The sequence below is a fragment of the Malaya genurostris genome, chromosome 1 (genome assembly GCF_030247185.1).
Source record: "Malaya genurostris strain Urasoe2022 chromosome 1, Malgen_1.1, whole genome shotgun sequence".
NCBI lineage: Eukaryota > Metazoa > Arthropoda > Insecta > Diptera > Culicidae > Malaya > Malaya genurostris.
Genome location: NC_080570.1, coordinates 3,305,219 through 3,324,629, shown reverse-complemented (window position 1 = coordinate 3,324,629; position 19,411 = coordinate 3,305,219). Strand labels below are relative to the sequence as shown.

The following is a 19,411-nucleotide window of genomic DNA, read 5'->3' as shown; positions in this document are numbered from 1 at the left end:
TCTACCAACGAAAGCGTCAACCCTCCTACAAAAATCACATATGTCTAGGTTTCTTAGTTTCGTCTGGTTTACTCATAATATTTATGCGTGTTTTTTGTGGAATGATTTTCAGCAAACCAATCATTTCGGTGAGTGGCTTTCGATAAGATGGCTTTCAGCGTCGCGAAATTACCTAGATCTATCATAAATGACTATTAGTCATCCGTTCGGGGTAACAGGCAAGGTATCAAACGTCTTTTTATATTATTTCGAAACATAAGATAAAATCTGAGTATCTAAAACAAAGATGGAAAGATGGGATCAATAAAATGAAATAATTTTTTTATGAAAAAAAATCACCCAAATAGAAGAGATAAATTTTGAGAAACGAGTTAAAGTGTGAAATGAAAAGTAGGGTGTCAGTAACGATTTTTTCTCTGAAAGTCGTTTCACCGAAATGACGATCTCTCCGAATTCATTGTTTTGCTGAAATTTTAGTTAGATTAAATACCAAATTAAGTACCTACCTAGTACTTTCGAGAAATGGACTGTTTTTTGCAATCGGTAACAGTCGATACTTAGTTGCAACCGGATGGTGCCACATGCCACACTGCACGTGAAGCCATGCATTTTGTTTGTAGGTCTAAGAAGACTAGACGAACTCGATTGCTGACCATTTGACTACCAATTACGAGCAACACATTCAGAAACAGAGCCTGAAATTGTCTCGCATTCTCAATGAAAAAATTCAATCCAACAGCCTCATTTTCAATATTTTACTGTCTCATTCGTAAATGACCGACACCAGAGCAAACGAAAAGAGACGAAGCATTTTCGTTTCTCGTTGAAGAGAATAATTGCCAACGTCACTCTTGCCTCTATGACAAGACGAAACCAAACTAACGTCTTCAGCAGAATTTCAATTCTCATTCTTTCATCAATGTATTGAAAATCTGTGACGCTTGGCTATAAATAGTGACTAAAATATGATAAATCAAAGTAATTACATCCCAGAACCTCTTTGGAAACCAAAACTACTAAAAATTCGAGCACCAACAGGTAAAAGTCATTGTGAAACCTTTTTCTGTCATTTTCGATTCTCAAAGCTTCAGTTGAATATTGACACTGCATACTACGGGATTTTCACCGAGAACAGCAAATGACTGAAAGGGCAAATAAAAGAAAAAAAACACAATTTTGATACTACTGTCCAGCTAATGTCGCATTGCCTGGACATGGATTTCGTTCTCATAGTTTGCAAATGAAGCTGAGATAGACAGTAATTTCTCGTCATTTTTGTTTATTTTGAGCCATTTGATTTCAATGTAGAATGATTTATCTTTCGTCTCAAAATAGGTCTCCCTTTTTCAGCGATAATCTCTTCATTCGGGCGAAATTTTTCACCGGCGAGCATTTTTTTTTCAGATCTGCGGGGAGCCAAAAATCTGGCGAATACGGTGGATGCGGGAACAATTCGAAGTTCAATTCATGTAGTTTTGCCATTGTTTTGATTGACTTGTGACACGGTGCGTTGTCTTGATGAAACAAATTTTTTTTTCTTTGCCATATGCGGTCATTTCTTTGCCATTGCGGCCTTCAAACGCTCCAATAACGCTATATAATAATCACTGTTCACTGGTATTTTCTTTCTCAAGACACTCGATAATATTTGCATTACCCGGTGCTTTGGATGAGGTTCACTAGTTGCTGTCCACTCAGATGACGATAGTTTTGATTCCAGAGGGAAGTATTGAATCCATGTTTCATCCATTGTCACATATTGACGCTAAAATTCCGGTTTGTTACATTTAAACATGGCCAAACACTGCTCAGAATCATCAACATGTTCTCGTTGTTGGTCAACAGTGAGAAAATGCGGCACCCATTTTGAGCAGAGCTTTCAAGCTACCCAAATGTTTCTGCAATGTAAAGCCAACACTGAGTCTGATTTTGATATCTTTACGATGTCAGCTAACTCACTCAATTACACTATTTACGTTTGCTGGTGTTACCGCATCATCTCGAAAAATGGTCTGTTTGTTGCATTGTGACAAAAGTAACTGGCATTGGTACCAGTGGTTCCAACCGGATGGTGCCACATGCCACACTGCACGTGAAATCATGCGTTATGTAGGTCTAATAAAACTAGACGAACACGATTGCTGATACACGATATGGGAAATTATTAATTAATCAAATAAAGAACAGAAGTTTTTTGATCGACTTTTCAAAAATTGTAATGAGTTTTCATTTTTTTGAAATCGAGTTTATTGGAAAATCCCCCGGTAACGTTTGAGATCTCTATTTATTCTGCGTTTTCGAATTTAGATAATAACAATAATAAGTATTTTTTTCACATTGATTTTACAGGAATATGACTTTGTAGCATTAAAATGAATATATTTGCAACTACTTCTTTTATGAATAAACATTATTTCGTTTCGTCGACTCTAAAATTTTGATGTATAACAATTAGGAAGGTTACCAAATGGTGGAACAATTATGAACATTGATAAGATTGCATTGACGAAGAGAACCAAAAGCAAAGGTCTCAAATAAGCGCCTTATTTTCAATTCAAGAGATGATGATTGATTTATTCTACAGTCTGATTGATACTCTGACGCAAAAAAAATGATTAAATATCAACGGTAAGGGCCCATAAAATCGTCGTCTGAAAAGCACGGAAGTTAACATTGTCTGCAGCACTGAATGCAATTTTTTTGTCTTCCGTCAAAAACAACAAACGATTGAACTCTAGAACCGTCGGGGTGACGAACTCCGTTTTGTGGTTTTTCGATTGTTTAAATAGCGTACCCACAGTAAAAAAAAGGGTAACCCAATCCGGGCATGACTCACCGTCCACCGGAACGTGAAGGGCAGCGTGACCCGGCCGACTTCCGAGTCGGACAGAACAAAGCTCGAACCTCCCAGCACCGGGGTGCTGGCATTCCCGAATGCACACCCGTACATGGCCGAGGGTTGCTGCTGCTGTTGCTGTTGTTGTTGCTGCTGAAGTTGGAGCTGTTCCAGGGCTTCCCCCCGCTGCAGATGGGTTCCTCCTCCAGCGCCGATGATGACGCCGCCTGTCTGCTGGCCACCGCTTTTCAGCAGCAGCTGCTGCTGGGCACTGGACGTCGTGCCCTGGTACTCCTTCAGGCACAAACTGAACGCCGTTGAACATGCCGGACATCCTGATGGGACACAAAACCAAAAAAAAAACAAAAAAACAAAACAAAAGTTAGAATAAACCACACACGCCACGACACGCCATATAAAATTACCGGTCGTTTGGGTTTGCTGCTTGTCCGCCGGCAGACCGCAGCAGTATCCGGACAGTAGATGGCTGTTGGTGTTGGCTATCTCCAGAATTTGCATCTCGAAGAAGCCCGACGAGGAAACCTGCGAACGGAGGAGAAAAACGTCGATTAGTTAAACGCAGCCACAGAAGAAGGAATGTAGTGTGAAGCAGCTAAATGAAGAAAATCGGGGACAGTTTAAAAAATGATACCAATTTATTAGCAGCAAAACCGTATGCAATCTACTCCCCGCCGAAAACTGTCATTATTTATGGGACAACGATGATGAGGAAGATGATAAAGATCGGTATCGGGAAGCAGGCGAATGACGAAAAAAAAAGATGGAAATAAACGAAGGCCCCCAATTCAAAAATCGTTATTCATTATAGCGCAATCAATTAGCTAATAATTACGGGGCATTAAGTTCAATCAGGCAGTGTTTGTTTTGTGCTGCCCCCCCCCCCCCCCCCCCCTCCTCCAACGACCCGACAGATGGCTTCCTATCTCGTGCCAACGACAGCAGCAGCAGCATCCGAAGCCGAAGCGAGTGTGTCATCAACACAAAACCCTGTCATTTGGCAGCGGCGATTTGTCACCGGTCAGCCCCATTTCAGCTGATTACTGGTTGGTTGTTCGGTATCTCTTCTTTCCGGGATGGAATTGCCCGGAGCCTCACTCTCGCAAGTATCAATTAGTCAAGGTGAAGAGCCTCTCGGTCCGATCTGTTCGCACTTCGATTGACGGAGATCGAAGGAGGAGAATATGAAAAAAGCAAAAATCTTCCCATAGAGAGCAACAGTAATAATGATTAGGTGTGATGATTTCATTATTCAAATAAGTTACATGAGAGGTTTTCGCTTTCGGTTTCGGTCAGCGGGCAACAACAACGCAGATGCTTTCCTCCCCCTATCCGAACCAGACGCAGAGGCCTATTTTGGAGAAGGTGTGTGTGTCTACGTTGTTTTGCTTGCCCCAACGAGTTGCTCATGCAACTCGTACCGGGCGGAATTCTGGCATCTGGCTGAAAGATTGACAGTGATCTAGGCTGCGCAAATGATTTAGTTGAATTACATTTGCACTCCTAATGGGGGTTGCGAGTGAATGCAAATTAGAGGGCGCTTCGAAAATGGGATCATTTACCGAGACCACTCGACGTCGAGGTTAGCCCACAAATAAGGGGTAAACACTGTCGTCACAAGATTTATTCAGCTTCAATCGATCAAATTGCGCAACTAAACACGAACCGATCGTCCCATTGAACGGTGGTTCTCAATCAAGGCTCCGAAGGTCGAAATACGTACGGTTTCTGACGAACGTGAGAATCCAGTTGTCTGGAGTGACTGTGACTGTATGTGTTTGGAACTCGTATGTGACGTGTGTATGATTTGACGAAGGCTTACGAAAGATGGAATTACGCTTCCGGGATTTGACGTTCGAGACAAATACTTTTTTACTTTCACTACAACCTGAAGTCGTCATCAGTGTTGCTTTGTTTTTTTTTACCTGTTCTCCCGCTGTCGCTAGGACTCCCTTCCAGATCTAGGCTCGGACATATCAGCTTTTTTTTTTTACAACCAACCCGGAAATACAATTTTCAGTAACACTTGATTAAAACATTTGATGAAGAAATAGTGGAAATAAAGTTTCTGGAAAAATATTCTCCCAGTGCATGTCTCGAACCGACAAACTATTTCCATTCTGTGGAAATGCTCTGCCACTTAAGCTACCTGGAAGATTCGGGCAACCGGATTGAATGATGAGCCTGCTACATAAAATATGCCCAGTCGGTGCAATTCTAGTTTTAGTTTTACTAACAGTAGTTCAGTTTTGAAACATCATACCATAGAGCCAAACCAATGAATAATCACAAAATGGGGATTGGTAATGTCAGTGACATTACTCGGCTCGACGGAATCGGAAAATTTCTGAGGGTTATTCCTTCCATGTTTTTTTTCTGAATGCTCAAAAAATGGTTGAACCGATTTCAACCATATATCGTGCGGGATTGACTAAAGATCTAAGATCTCAGACCTCAAAACTAAGACACCCAGGACCTAAGAGCCGAGCTCTAAGATTGGAAACTTCAGATCTAAGACCTGAGAACTAATATCTAGGATACCAATTCGAATACCTAAGACCAAAGAATTATGAACAGAGACCTTGAATCTAAGACCTAAGCTTAACCGTTTTATGCAGAAAAGCATTAATCATTAATTTTCTATACGACATTCTACAATCTACTACATGGAATGAAAAGTCCCGGGTCGCTCCCAGAAAAGACGTGAATAACACATGGATCAATAAGTCCCAAGACTAAAGCAGAGATGGCGCTCGTAGTAAACCAGTAACCACGTCTTTCTAGAGTACTAACCTTTGCTTGAAACGGATCAAAATTTTAAGTCGATCCGACCAGAAACAGCTGAGTTATCAGGGTTGGAGTAAAGTCGTTTTGTAGTTTGTTTAAAAAATGGAAAAAACCGAGTTTCGTGTTTCGATAAAACATTGTTTTTTAATGGGTAAAAACACCGTGCAATGAAAGATCGTAAAGTGAAGCTCCGTGAGATTGCTGAGATGACACAGATATCATATGGAAGTGTATTTACTATCCTTCATGAAAAATTGAGCATGAAAAAGGTTTTTTCCAAGTGGGTGCCGCGATTGCTTTCGATGGAACAAAAACAGCAACGAGTCGATGATTCAGAAATTGAACGAATTGGGCTTTGATCTGATTCCCCACACCCCATACTCGCCAGATTTAGCCCCCAGTGACTACTGGCTCTTTGTTGATCTTAAAAAATGCTCCACGGAAAAAGATTTGGCTCAAATGAGGAGGTCATCGCTGAAACTGAAGCTTCTTTTGAAGCGAAAGATAAATTTTTTTATAAACATTGATCCATGTGTTAGTTTCGAACTGTATATATTTTTGTTGAGAACAAGCCTTTAGATGGCCCAATACCAAATTTCATGACAATCTGTCCACTAGTGTTTGAATAACAGCTGATAATGTCAGACAAGTTCTAGTTTTCATCAAGCTTTGGCAAAAGACGCACTAGCACATTCATGCATAAAAGCAAAGCACCCGCCGTATTCTCCTGATCTAGCCCCCAGCGACTATAATCTATTTCCAAACCTAGAAAAGATTTCTCCAGGGAGGGAATTTTGCGTCGAATGCTGAAGTCATTGCAGAATCGGAAGCCTGTTTTGAAGGCCTTGACAAATCTGATTTTTTTTCAACAATGGAAATTATACTGAAGAATAAAGAAGCTTTCACGGTAAAAAATCGACTTTTTCTTTGTCCATGTAGTGAAGTCTTAGATCTAAAACTAAAACTAAGAGTTAACACCCAAGTTCAAAGATCTCTCAAACCTAAAATGTTATGAAATCGACATCCAGTAATGGCTGCTTTGTATGATTAAGGATACTCTAAACTCTATTCTATCTACTCTTCAAGTAGTATCAAAAATACTTAAGTTATTGAATTTAAAAAAAAAACGAAATACACAGACAACCGAAATCGAGAAAATAAATCTGATCAGCTAAAATGCTAAAAATATCGGTGCAGTCAGCAATATCAAAAATACTAAAATGACAGAAATTCTGAAAATTATGAAAACTAAAATATCTAAATATCAAAAATTCTAAATGGAACCAAAATACCACAAATATCAAATACTCCCAAAAACATAACAAACCTCTATTCTTTACGTTTCGTCTTCGACTCGCCGGTGCGCAGCAGTTCAAATTGAACTGCTTAGTGCAAAAACTTAGACAGTTCAATTTGAACCGCTGAGGGAACGTAAAGTTAACGCTATTTGAGAAACACTTACACCTACATTTAAAACAATTTACAGAAAATCGGCTCTTTCCATGGAATGAACAAAAACTCCAAAACTACCAAAAACACGAAATAACAGAAGCATAAAAAAGTTTTGAGTAAACAATAAAACATGGTGTGAATCAAAAATAAAACTGGCAATAAAGGAAAATTGCTCCGAAAATCATTATCTTTGGGATCGATTTGTTGGTCCCCAAAAGGACCGGATTCGAATAATTTCTTTGATGGTTAAACAATGTTAATTGCATTTTCCTCGAATGCAAAGCTTTTGCGGGGAAAGGTCGGATCCATAATTTTTGCTACAATTGTGAATTGTATTGTAAAAAAATTTATTCGATTTTATGCAAAATTTTCTTATAAAAAAAAGGTTCTAAATTGGGTTACTGTAGACGTTACACTTTGAATAAGGTGCAAAGTGTGCACCGACATTACATTTCTCTGTGTAAATTTGATTGCTGCAGTTCCTTTTTACCTTTTCCATATAGAAAGGCTATACAATCATTGTGAAAACCATCATATGCCATTCGATTTAGCTCGATAAACTGAGAAAACGTCTGTGTGTGTATGTGCGTACATCTTTCAACAAATGTATTATCCTCAATTTTCTCGAAGATGGTTGAACCAACTCCAAACAAGCTTAAACTCGTTTTAAAGACCATTGATCAAATGGCTGTCAATTTTGGTTCTGGAAATATAATGGCATAAGTGACCTAAGTGACAAAACTTACTTTACTATACCTTTTCAAAATTTACCCTCTACAAGAATGGGTAGAACTTAATCGTGAATGTCTCTTGTTATACTTAACCCAACAATATTATTTTTTCTCCATGCTATCGGAAATGTGATCAGGAAATTATTGTAAAATTTTCAGCTGTATGAAATAATCACAAATAGCTCAAATTTATAGTTTTTTTAATGTTTGGTATCAACGCCTTGTCTTATTATTTTTGTGTGTGTTAAAATAAATGTGTCGTGAATTCGTCGTACTTTAGTATATAATTCTGGAAGTATAGAAATGAAATGAAACAATTCACACAATATATCAAATTATGAGAACTATTTTAGATATTCAAATGTGTGAAGAAACGTGTTAGTTTTATTCGTTTTCACGATATCCAGTTATGTCTCTGACATTACCCACCCATTTTTTGTTTTTTTTCTACTGTTGAATCTTCTCGGAGATGACTAAGGCGATTTTAATAAGGCAAGGCTCGTTTCAAATCTACTATTGAATTGAGGATCAACTTCAATGAGCAAATGAGAGTGTCATTTCCGGTTCCGAAGATGTAATGCTATAAGTGACGTAAGCGACATAACGCGTTGTTTTCTTACCGCTCAATTGTCTCAGAATCGATTTTTACAACTGTTCTTTACGTTTCGTCTTAGACTCGTCAGTGCAGAGCAGTTCAAATTGAACTGTTTATTGCAAACTTAAACATTTTCACAAGCCAAGGATCGTTTGAAAGCCACTATTGAATTGAGGATCAAGTTCGAATTTGAAATGACTGTTACTTCTGGATCCGGAGATATAGTAGTATAAATGTCATAACCGATAAAACGGGTTATTTTTCTACCGCTCAATTTTTCTCTCAAACGTTTTAAGGAGACTATTTGTATGGCAAGAGAAAGCCATTATCACATCACTAGGTGAATTAAGAAAGATTTTTTTTAACTCGATCTTTTTTCAATTCCTGGCAATTTGTTTCAAAACTGGCTTCTATGGTTAAATCGTTTGCTTAGGACGAATCAGAAATTCCAAAACATCCATGCTCAAATCACCGAAGCACTCTCTGATGAGTCGTTGTCCTTCCGTTAAGTAGGTGAAACATTGTAACTCGATAATATTTCGATGGATTCGAAATAATTTGATTATCATTCAATTCTAAATCGTTTTTCGTCTAATTACGTATCCTGAAGTGGTTTGCTAAACAATTGTTCGTTGTTCATTTGAACAATTCGTTCGAGAACTGGCAAGAACCGAAAGACGTCAAATTCCAAAGGTTCCAGTTGCTACTTCAAGCTCGATGACGCTTCAAGTCACCCTCAGCTGGAGATCGATTGCTCAAAGTTTCCATTATTTTGTTTAGCTTTTGTTGACGCATTTATTGATAATCTGATCTGCTTATTAGTGCGATTATGTTCATAAAACACATTGATGGCGAGGTGATTCTTGAAAATCTTTTTGAATGCCGTTTAAATCTCGTTTTTTATAAAATTATTACTTTTTCGAAACAGACTTAGAAACCATGTTTCAGCCTGACAGGTCTCCGGCGGACTATGTTTACGGTGCAAAATGACACGAATAAAACCCAGCCAGACGCACTGTTCTGCCCACAGCTTACTTTGTTGCGCCGGTTTTTTAACTACCCAGCAATAAATGCCACATGGTTACTTTGATTTCCCCAGCATATTTGCCGGCTTTTGAATCGTGGCCGTCCTCGTCCTCGCCTACTGTGCTTTCGGAGTGCTTTTCCCCACATAACGAACAATCAACATCTCTATCGCTTCTTTTCTCGCTGACCGCGGGCGCAGCTGTCCTCGCGGGACACTTGGGGTAATGAGCGGCAGCGGACTTACAAAACGACTACCAGTCGGTCGGTGAAATGGAACCGTGGCCAGACACCAAACCACCGGGAGTGGTCATTTCCCACAAAGGTAATTAAAGCGAATCGAAGAAGCGAAAATTCAGAACTGGTCGCCGGGACCGAACCGAATCGGGTCTCTCATAACGTGACAATAAAGTAAAGCAAGCGTTAAATTACTTCAAGCCGTATGCGCTTCCCCGCCACGAGCGGGATCACGCGTTCCGTATGCCGTCGTTCTCGACTGGGGTTCCCAAGAAGGGAACTTGCTTTTCTTCTACATCTTTTTTCCCCGGTACGGTCCCGGATTGACCCCCCCCATTCCTTCCTCCCCTCCCAAGTGTCACACAAATTATAAATTCTACTGAAAATGAGCTATGGCCGGTGTACGGCGTGGATGAGGCGGCCAATTGTTGCGCAATGATGCGCGTCCAAATGGTTCCTTTTCTGCCACACCGAGAATCGGAGCGGTGGTGTGTGCGAGCGGCGAACCAGAAGAGTGTGTGAATATAACATACAGGTATCACATTCCTTCGAACGGATGGACACTCAGCCGAGACTCGGTAGACGGGGTGAAAAAAAGACCTGCAATCTCAGACATGGGTAACATGTTCGGGTGAAACGGAGACATACTCCGCGAACCAGACCGGACCAGACAGAGAACATAAACTGACATGAACATTAAAATCCACCATCACCAGCACCAGAGCACCGTCATCACCTTAGAAGTGTTTGGGCCTCGCGAGGAAGGTCTTCCACTGCTTCAGGTTATGACGGTGTGCGCACGCGGAGGAACGCTAGGCGATGAGATATCGTATGGCGAAATTCTGCCAGCAGGACGACGATGACGACGACGACGGAAGAATCAACCAGACGAAGAACCATGAACAACAACAACAACAACAAAACGGTTCGATTCCGACACCTCACGCCCTTTTCGCCTTGCAGTCTTGCACTGCTCGATCAAGTTACCTTCGCTTTCGGGGCGTCCGTTCGTCCGTTCGTCCGTCCGTCCGTCAGAGTGCGTTCAGAGGTCGACAAAACTTTCATTTTGCGATCGCGTCCCGCCGGCTCTGAGTGCCGGCGGCCCGCCGATGGGGTGACAATAAAAGAGATTTGTGTAATCGCTTCTTCGACGCGAGATTCGGATTTCAGAGTGCGATTTTTCCGACTTTTGGGCGTGAGTGGGGATCGAATTTCGTCAAGTTTTTTATTGCAGTGTGAAACGTTTGCAGCGGGCTCACTCGCACTAATTGGAGATTTATGACATATTTTTCAGTCTCGCCCAATGATCTCCCGTCCCCGTTGTGGGTTGATGGCGGAGATTGAATTTTTTGGAAACCGGCCGCCCCCCTTCCTTGAAGGTGCTTGAAGAATTGTCATTCGAATTGTCATAAAAAAAAGTCGGGAGGATGCTCCAAGCACGATAGAGCAATAAAATACATCAATTGGAGGACAAAAAAAACACCATCGACGAAGCCTCGAAAGCGCGGCAAATGAATAGCACCATTAGAAAGTTGGTGTGTGCGTTTGTGGTGAATGAGTGGGTGTAGTGTGTGGGCCTACTCCGAAGGCAGGCTTTGACTCGTTGCTCGTCACCCGTCAATCACGTAGGCCGTTCATTGCGCGATCTAGCGACCGCTGATTGATGGGTACTGATAAAGCACCAATCGGGCGGCGATAAAACCGAGCTGATTTACATCAACGATGACGACAGTTTGTAACTATTTTCCGGTGGCCTCGAATCGACCGAATCGACAATCCAAAAAGCATCGAAAGGAATTAATTATATTGGGCAATATTATTATTGATGTGAAATGTAAGATCGTATCCACTGGGGAAGTATAAAAAATCACGTTGTTCAGTGGAAATGCTATATAAAACATATAAAAAAAAACAATTCCATTGTTATTCTGAAAAAAAAATTGTGATATGGCAAGCGATTCGCACTAGTTTATAGCTTCGAAGCGCTTTAAGTGATATTCATGAAACTCAAGTTTCTTACGTCTCTTCGGTGATATACTTGCAAAAAGAAGAGATCTTGTTTAGTCGATGTTTCACAAATCGAGATTTGTATGTATAGACTTTAATTTTGCATTCTATTTCCCATCTCTGAAATTGAGCAATTGCGTTCTGCGTTACTTTTGCGAACAGTTTTCGAAGAAACATCGTTTAACAAGAACAGTAAATAGAAACAAATGAAATAAAATTTCCTTCAAAATCATCGTTATATCAAAAAGATGGCCCAAATATCGTTAAAGCCAACGTATTCGGAATTAGATCTTGTGTTGTAGATCTTCGATTTTTGCTCCTAAGTTCTGATCCTTGAATCTTTGATTCAAGATCATAGGATTTGACCATGGGTTTTAAATCTAAGGTCTGAAGGGTAAAGTCGTAGATCTTAAATCTCAGTCTTAGAGATATTAAATTTCAGGTTTCCTGTTTCAGAATCTGAAATCTTAAATATGTTTTGGGTCATACGAATTGAGTTTAGGACTCAAGTCTCGTTCATAGATCTACAGTCTAAGGTTTGAATCGTAGGTCTCGGATCTTATTTCTGAGGTCTTAGATCTTCAGCTTCGGAACGCAGGGTTTGGATTTTAGGTCTCTGGTCATAGGTTTCAGGTCTGAAGTTCTAGGTCTTCGGCCTTAGGTTGATCGTTCTGTGTCTTAAATGTTAGGTCTTAGCTTTTAATCTAAGGGCTTAGGCTTTAAGTTTGAGGCCTGAGTGGTGAAGTCTTAGGTCTCGACTCGAAGGTATTAGGTTTAAGGTCTTGCAGAGTCTTGAATTTTATGACTCGGTTATTAGGTTTTTAATCTAGGGTTGTAGTTCTGTGATTTGATGTCTTAGATCTTAGGTCTCAGATCTTGGGGCTAAGGTTTTTGGTCTTAGATATTAGGTTTGAGGTCCTAGATCATAGGGCTTGGGTCTGGTATCTTAAATCTTAGACCTGAATCGTAAGTCTCAGATCTGAGTTCTGCGATCTGAAGTTTTAGATCGTAAAGTTTAGGTCTCAGGGTTTTAATTTTAGGTCTCAGATCATAGGTTTTAAGTCTTACGTCGTAGGTCTACGGTTTAGATCTCTTAGATTATAGGACTTGGGTCTGGAGCTCTAAATCTCAGGATTTGGTTCTTAGGCCCTGGGACCTGAATCACAGGTTTCAGATCTTAGTTCTGAGACTTGATGTGATATGTTTTAGGTCTGTAGTCTTAGGTCTTTGAGGTCTTATGACTTGGGATTTTGATCTTAGATATTAGGTTTCAGGTCTCCTAAATCATAAGAATCTTAGGTTCTGGCTCCTGAATCATAAGCCTGAATCTAAGTCTCAGGGTTTAGATTTTAGGTCTTCTGTCAAAGGTTATAAGTATGTAGTTTTGGAATCTCATCACTCAGATGTTAGTTCTAATGTCCGAGATCTGAGTTTTTAGATATAAGATTTTAGATCTCCGAATTTAGGTTTTAGAACTCACCTTATAGAATTTAGTGCTGAGATCTCAGGTCTTCGATCATTGGATTTAGGTGTTAAATTTTGGATGTTATATCTTCGGTCTTGGGACTTCACTTTTAAATTCTGACCCTTAAACCTTACATCTTAGGTTTTAGTCTAAGGTGTCAGATCATAGGTTTTAGGTTTGAGGTTCTAAGTAGTCTTGAAGTTATAAGGTCCAAGATCTGTGTTTTAAAATTTAAGGTCTTAGATCTCAGGCTTCAGATTTTAGACCTCAAGTTATAGAATTTAGTTCTGAGATCTTAAGTCTTACCTTTTCGATCTGAGTTCTGAAATTTTAGGTCTCAGGTTTTGATATTCACGTCTTAACTCATGGATTCTAAGTCTGAGACCTGAGGTCTTAGAGGCCTTAGGTTTTAGGTCTTAGATCATTCGATTTATGTCTGAAGATTTAGGTCTTAGAGATTAGGTCTTCAGTCGGAGTTCTTCGATCTTAGCTCCTAAATTCTGATCTCTATGTCTTAAAATTTGGTATGAGCAGTTAAATCGTAGATTTTAAATCTTAGTTCTTGTATGTTTCAATTCTTAAGCTTTTGGTCTTTGATCTAAAATCTTAGATCTTAGGTTTTAGGTCCAAAGCTTCAAGTCTCAGCACTTTGTTCTAAGTTCTGAAGTCTTAGGGCTCAGACTCTGAGACCTTAGGTTTTAGAGGTCTTAGGTTTTAGATCTCTGATCATCAATTTATGGCTAAAGTCTTGGGTCTTTAGTTTTACGTTTTATGTTTACGTGATTGGGTCTTGTGCCGTAGATCTTTGCTCTTGAGCTCAGAGCCCTAAATGTTTGGTCCAATGTCACAGGATTCGGTCTCAGGTCTGAAGTCTAAGGTCTTCAGGCTAAGGTCGTTTGTGTCAAGTTATCGAATCTTAGACCTTGGAAATCTTAGGTTTCAGTTATTCAGTCTCAGATTTTTTTATATTTATAACTTGGGTCTTAACTCTTAGCAATTGGTCTTAGGACTGAAGTCTCAGTATAAGGTTTGCAAGGATTAGGTGGTAGATCTTAAATATCAAGTACTATACTTAAGGTTTTAGATCCTAGAGACCCTAGGTATTCGTTCTTAGGATAGTTATGTTCAGATGTCTTAGGTCTCATGCCTATGGTCTTAGGTTTTAGATTTTGAGGCTTGGAGGTTAGTTTTTATTTTAATTCTTAACTTTTATTTTCTGATTCCTAAATCTTAGGCCTAAGGATATGGCATCAGTATTCAAGTTTCAAACCTTAGATCCTCAACTTTAGGTTTGATCTTAGATCTTATGGTGTTCACTTCAGATTACTTTAGACAGATAACAATTTCAGCCTACCGTTACTGTCTTGACGTTAAATTTGTAATTCTGAATTCCGACAACCACTTTTTTGCTATTAATCGAAAAATAGCCTCCCTGACCCCGAGTGCAACCGTGCGCAGCAAAGTCATGACGGTGGCGACATTGTCAACATAAGCCCAAACTCGTAAACTCCTGTAAAAGGGAAGTGGGAGTGATTTGTCACCACTAGTAAATAAATTTGAACTACAATTACAACGATCTTCATTTTCAACCGTGCGCGGCACTCCCAAAAAAACAAGGCAAACGCAGAATTTTTACTTGTTGCTGGCAGTGGCAGTTGAAGCGCTTTCATAAATCTACCGGAAATTGCTTGGGTCGGTAAACAATCGTAAACATCGTCGTCGTCTTCTGGAGTGATGTATAAACGCCGGGGGGGGTGGAGGTGCACGATTACCAAACGACGGTACCGCTTTGCGTTAAAGGCACGCGGATGACCATCAAAATTTATTCACTCCGCTAATTAAACCCGAATTTCACAGATTTACGGTGTGAAGAATGGTTTGGTCAGAGTTTTGTTTTTTCATTGTTGCTTGATCGGGGTGCGAAATCTGGCCGACGGTGGAAAATGGGTCACTTCTGACCCATGCGCAATTAACGGCCGCCGATCGCTCGATCCGAACGTTGATTCGAACTGCTGACCGAACCGCTGATTTAATCCCGATTTATGCAAATCTCGGAAAAGGTGGAATGGCAAGGAGAAGTTCGTCGCCGTCGTCGCAAGTGCATCACGGTCTTCTAAGCTGCATACGCGCTTGGGTGTGAGAGCAAAAACTTGATCGTGTCGCGCAGAGTCCGCGAGGCAGAGAAATTCCCACACCCGAGGATCAACGTGAACGATCGGAAGGAACCGGTTTTGCAACGTCGAGCCCGCAACGACCGGATTGGTTGGTCACCACGGCAAGCGCGACGGGTAACGTAATTTAAATAAACAAACAGTTATTTATTTATTATTAATTAACTTACAGGTATGTTCGCTTTAAGTATGTGTGATTTTTCAAGAGTCAATAAAGCAAAGGTAGGTTCACCGTCGCTCGTGGGCCGCAGGAATTGGTTTAAGCCACACACGGCGACTTCGGAGGTTGCAGCGTTTTTTTTTTGTTTTTACTTCTCTCGCATAGACATTTCGGTTTTATTGATTTTGGTTGACTTGAATAGCGGGAAATAGTGGCTCGATAAGTCGCTCAGTCATTGCTAGTCGGGGCTTAAATTGCACAATTCAGAGCACAAGTCAAGGATCAACGGCGTTCGAGCGCGGCTAAGACACTTTGCTCCAAATCCTATTTACAAGTTAAGCCTAGTAGGCGTGGGTCAAAATTTTCTTTGGTCCACCTGTGAGATATTTATCTTATGATCTGTGTCCGTAAAAGGAGTGATAAATTGTGTCTCACGCTTTCCAAAACTTTTTCGATTGAAGTTTATTGAAATATTATTAAAATCAATCGATCGGAGCGTTCTGTATAAGGAGAGTGAGGATGCCCACAAAAATGCGCACTACGCTTCTGAATTCGAAAGTTATTATTTCTTGTTTCTCTGTGTGTGAAAAATTTTGTTAATTAGTTAAAATCAGTTTTCAATTTCTAATACCTTAAACATAGTTTTTAAGTCTACACATTAGGAACTGGAGGTACTATTTAAGTTCAAAAATTCGGTGCAATAAAATATTAGAAATATAACTGCGTCCGAAAAAATACTGGCCACCCTGGCTGAGTAGCGGGTTGACTGTGACTTGATATAGAGTGTCAGTTAGACAAATTAACCCAAAAGCGAGAGGACAAAAATAAAAATAGGGTCACTGCATGCCTCTCAAATTTTATAGTTTATTGTTATTTTCATAACTTAACATGTCAAATTTTTCTAAATGACGGAATGGTTTGATTCTGTTCGAAATCAAGATTGAGCTAAGTAATAATCAATATTTCAGTTTTAAGTCAAATTTTGATAGGCACAGCTCCCGTCATAATCAGCAGTTATAAAATATGTTTTTCGGGTCGCAACATTAGTCATACCCTTTTTCCATTTTCATTTATACGACTCAAAATCCTAGCAGTTAGGTAAAGCCGACTTGCCGTTATACATTTTATGCGAGAAAATCAATTTCGAACCAATGGAGGAATTGCCTGTTCATAGCACTTTTCGATTTGTTCGACTGTAATTCCGGCACCTTTTCGGATCGAAGTGCATTTTATTTAGTAAATCATCTTCTGTTGGTTGAATTTAATAATATTTGACCTCTTGGTCGTGGAAACATTGCTTCGGTTTTCTCATCGGGTTTGTTAGTCATGTCTCGAAATCGTCTTATTGTTCAAAATATTATATTAATATTTGTTTATTGTCGTCCCGATCGTAAGCGGCTTATGATTGCATCAAACGGGAAACAAAAGTGAACAGAGCCAAACAATTTTCCTGCATTCAGTTTTCTTTATTGCTTGCGAATAATTACTTGGTCTTCACTTTTATTGTGAGAAAGAAAAATGCGATTAGTAGAGAGAAAGAGAGAGAGAGAGAGAGAGAGAGAGAGAGAATATAGGTCAGATATGAAATATTTAAAAAGAGTTGAGAGTGAAAGTCTGAATTAGTCAATAAGAGAAAGAAAATGAGAAAAAGTAATGTTGGACAGAAATCAATGGAATATTGGATTGAAGGGCATTGGAAATTAATGGAATCTCCCTGCACCAAGAAATAGAGAGTGAAGAAAAGGTAGATAGAGGATATATAATGAAAGAATGTCATAAAAGACAGATAGAGGCTAGAGAGTAAAAGAAAATAAGATAACGAATGTGTAGAAAGCAATTGGGCTATAGAGAATAAAAGAAAATAATGTAATAAACGCATATAAAACAGATAGAAATTCCGGAGGATAGTATAAGAGCTAGCGAAATAAAGAAAATAGAAGAAGTGAAGAAGAGGTAAATCGAAAGCGAAAGGGTGAGTAAGAGTGGCACAAGACGTAGAGAATGATTAAGACAGACAGGAGACTAACAGATTGACAGTGCACAGAACTAAGAGATAAAGAAAAATAGAAAACAGATAGCCAAGGAGTAAAATGTGGAAAACGACGGTGAAGAAGATTGATAAAATGAAGAAAATAGATCGAATGAAAATTGAAGAAGTGACGAATGATTTTGAAAGATATAGTAATAGTAAAAGTAGATAAACAATAGTTTGAGAGGGCGTGAAGCAGGTAGTTGAGAAAGAATGAAAAGAATTTGATAATTAGAAAACCGACAGAATCACAAAAAGAAGAAAAATGTACAATAAAGAGTATTAGAAAGAGAGCTGAAGAAAAAGAGAAGGCTGAATAAGGATGAAAATGGAAAGCTACTAAAGAAAAATAGAAAAAGATAGGTGATAGGAAATAAGAAAAGAATGACACGAAAACAGACAAAAGAGAGCGAAATAGAAATACGATAATATAACTTAGAGAGTTCTAAGATCTAAGAGTAGAGTAAAAATTGACCAAAAAATAGAAGAGAAAAAGAAGAAAAAAGATAAAAAATTACATCAAATATGAAAGACAATGTGAGGTATGGATAAAGATTAACAAATGTGAAGTAAGAAGGAAATGGGAAAGATAAAGCAGCTGATGGTGCCAGAAAAACGAACCATAAGTGACAGAGTGGAATTAGGACGGAAGTTAAAGAGTAAGAGAAATAGAGTCTCCAAAGATACATACTCAAAGAAAACGAGTTGAGAGAACTGGAGAAGGAAATATAAAAAAAAATAACACAAAAAACTGAGGAGAAAAGTCAAGAGTGAGAAAAAAATATTAAAAAGGTAACTTGAGTAGAAAAAAAAAACACTAGAAGCCGAACCAAGTGATAGAGAGCGAGAAAAAATAAATAGATTCGAGAAAATGACGTATGATAAAAAGAAATGATCAAAATAACTAAAAGAAAATAATTGAAGCATACCAAAGAAAGATAAATGGTTAGCAAGTTGAGAATGAGAAAGTAATGTGGTACATTGAGAGTAAGAAGAAAGAAACAAAATGAAGAGAAAAGTTAATAAAAAGACAACGATGAATTTGATGTGCAAAAATTTCCGCCAAAAATTTAACTCGGTGAAAGACCAAATGGTAAAATTTGACGTTCGTTTTTTCAAATGAAAATACAGATTTACGATGAATTTCGAACCAAACTTTTCTATACTCTGTACAGTATTCAAAGGTTAGTTAACAATTCACAAGCTACCATAATAAAATTTCTTCCATAAAAAAAATAAAGATTATAATCATTAGCAGTAAAAAAAAATATTCATCAGCAGATAAATATTATGCAACAATCTCGCGAGAGAATCACTTTGCCACCTCATCTTTTCTGATTGTTTATCAAAGAGCTTGATATGACACAACATTGAGTGAACTAAAAACCTTGGCCCTACCGTACAAAAGACTCTACAGATTTTCACACTCACACACACACCGTGTGTGTCGAACGTTGTAGCCGGAACCAGATGCAAAGGCCCTGTGGCAATTTCTCACGTCCCTCGCCACACCTTCCCCTTACCCCTCATCCCTTACCAACCCATTGTTCCTGCTTCCAGCGCTTGTTCGAGATCACCATCGCTGCGAGCCAGAGTGAATGAATAGTTGATTATTGTCATCCGCCGTCGCACATGATGACCAGTGGGACCGTCAAAAATTGTCGCCTCGAATCGCGATCGCGGCATCCAACGGACCCGCCGGCCGGCAGGCCGATCGACCGTGAAGAGTGACGTTGTCGTAGCGTGTGAAAATTGGATCCCATTAGAAAAAATCCACAAACCATTAACCGATACAAAAGTGGAGGATGGCGGTAGAAACCACAAAACCGGAGCCGTTAATTCGACGAAAATTGAATCAAATGAACCATAAATTCTTCGCCACTTTGACTCACCATCAGTA

The 19,411-nt window shown here is 39.3% G+C and overlaps 1 protein-coding gene across 1 annotated transcript in view; it reads right to left on the bottom strand.

The window, feature by feature from the left end:
• The window catches only part of LOC131429943 (protein serrate), a 128,810-nt gene that overhangs the window by 84,522 nt on the left and 24,877 nt on the right, over positions 1-19,411 (bottom strand). Inside the window, exons 2-3 of the mRNA XM_058594483.1 lie at positions 3,262-3,379; positions 2,837-3,171 (exon numbers count right to left, since the gene is read on the bottom strand). Of these exons, the coding sequence (XP_058450466.1) occupies positions 2,837-3,171; positions 3,262-3,379 (453 nt within the window). The remainder of the gene's footprint in view (positions 1-2,836; positions 3,172-3,261; positions 3,380-19,411) is intronic.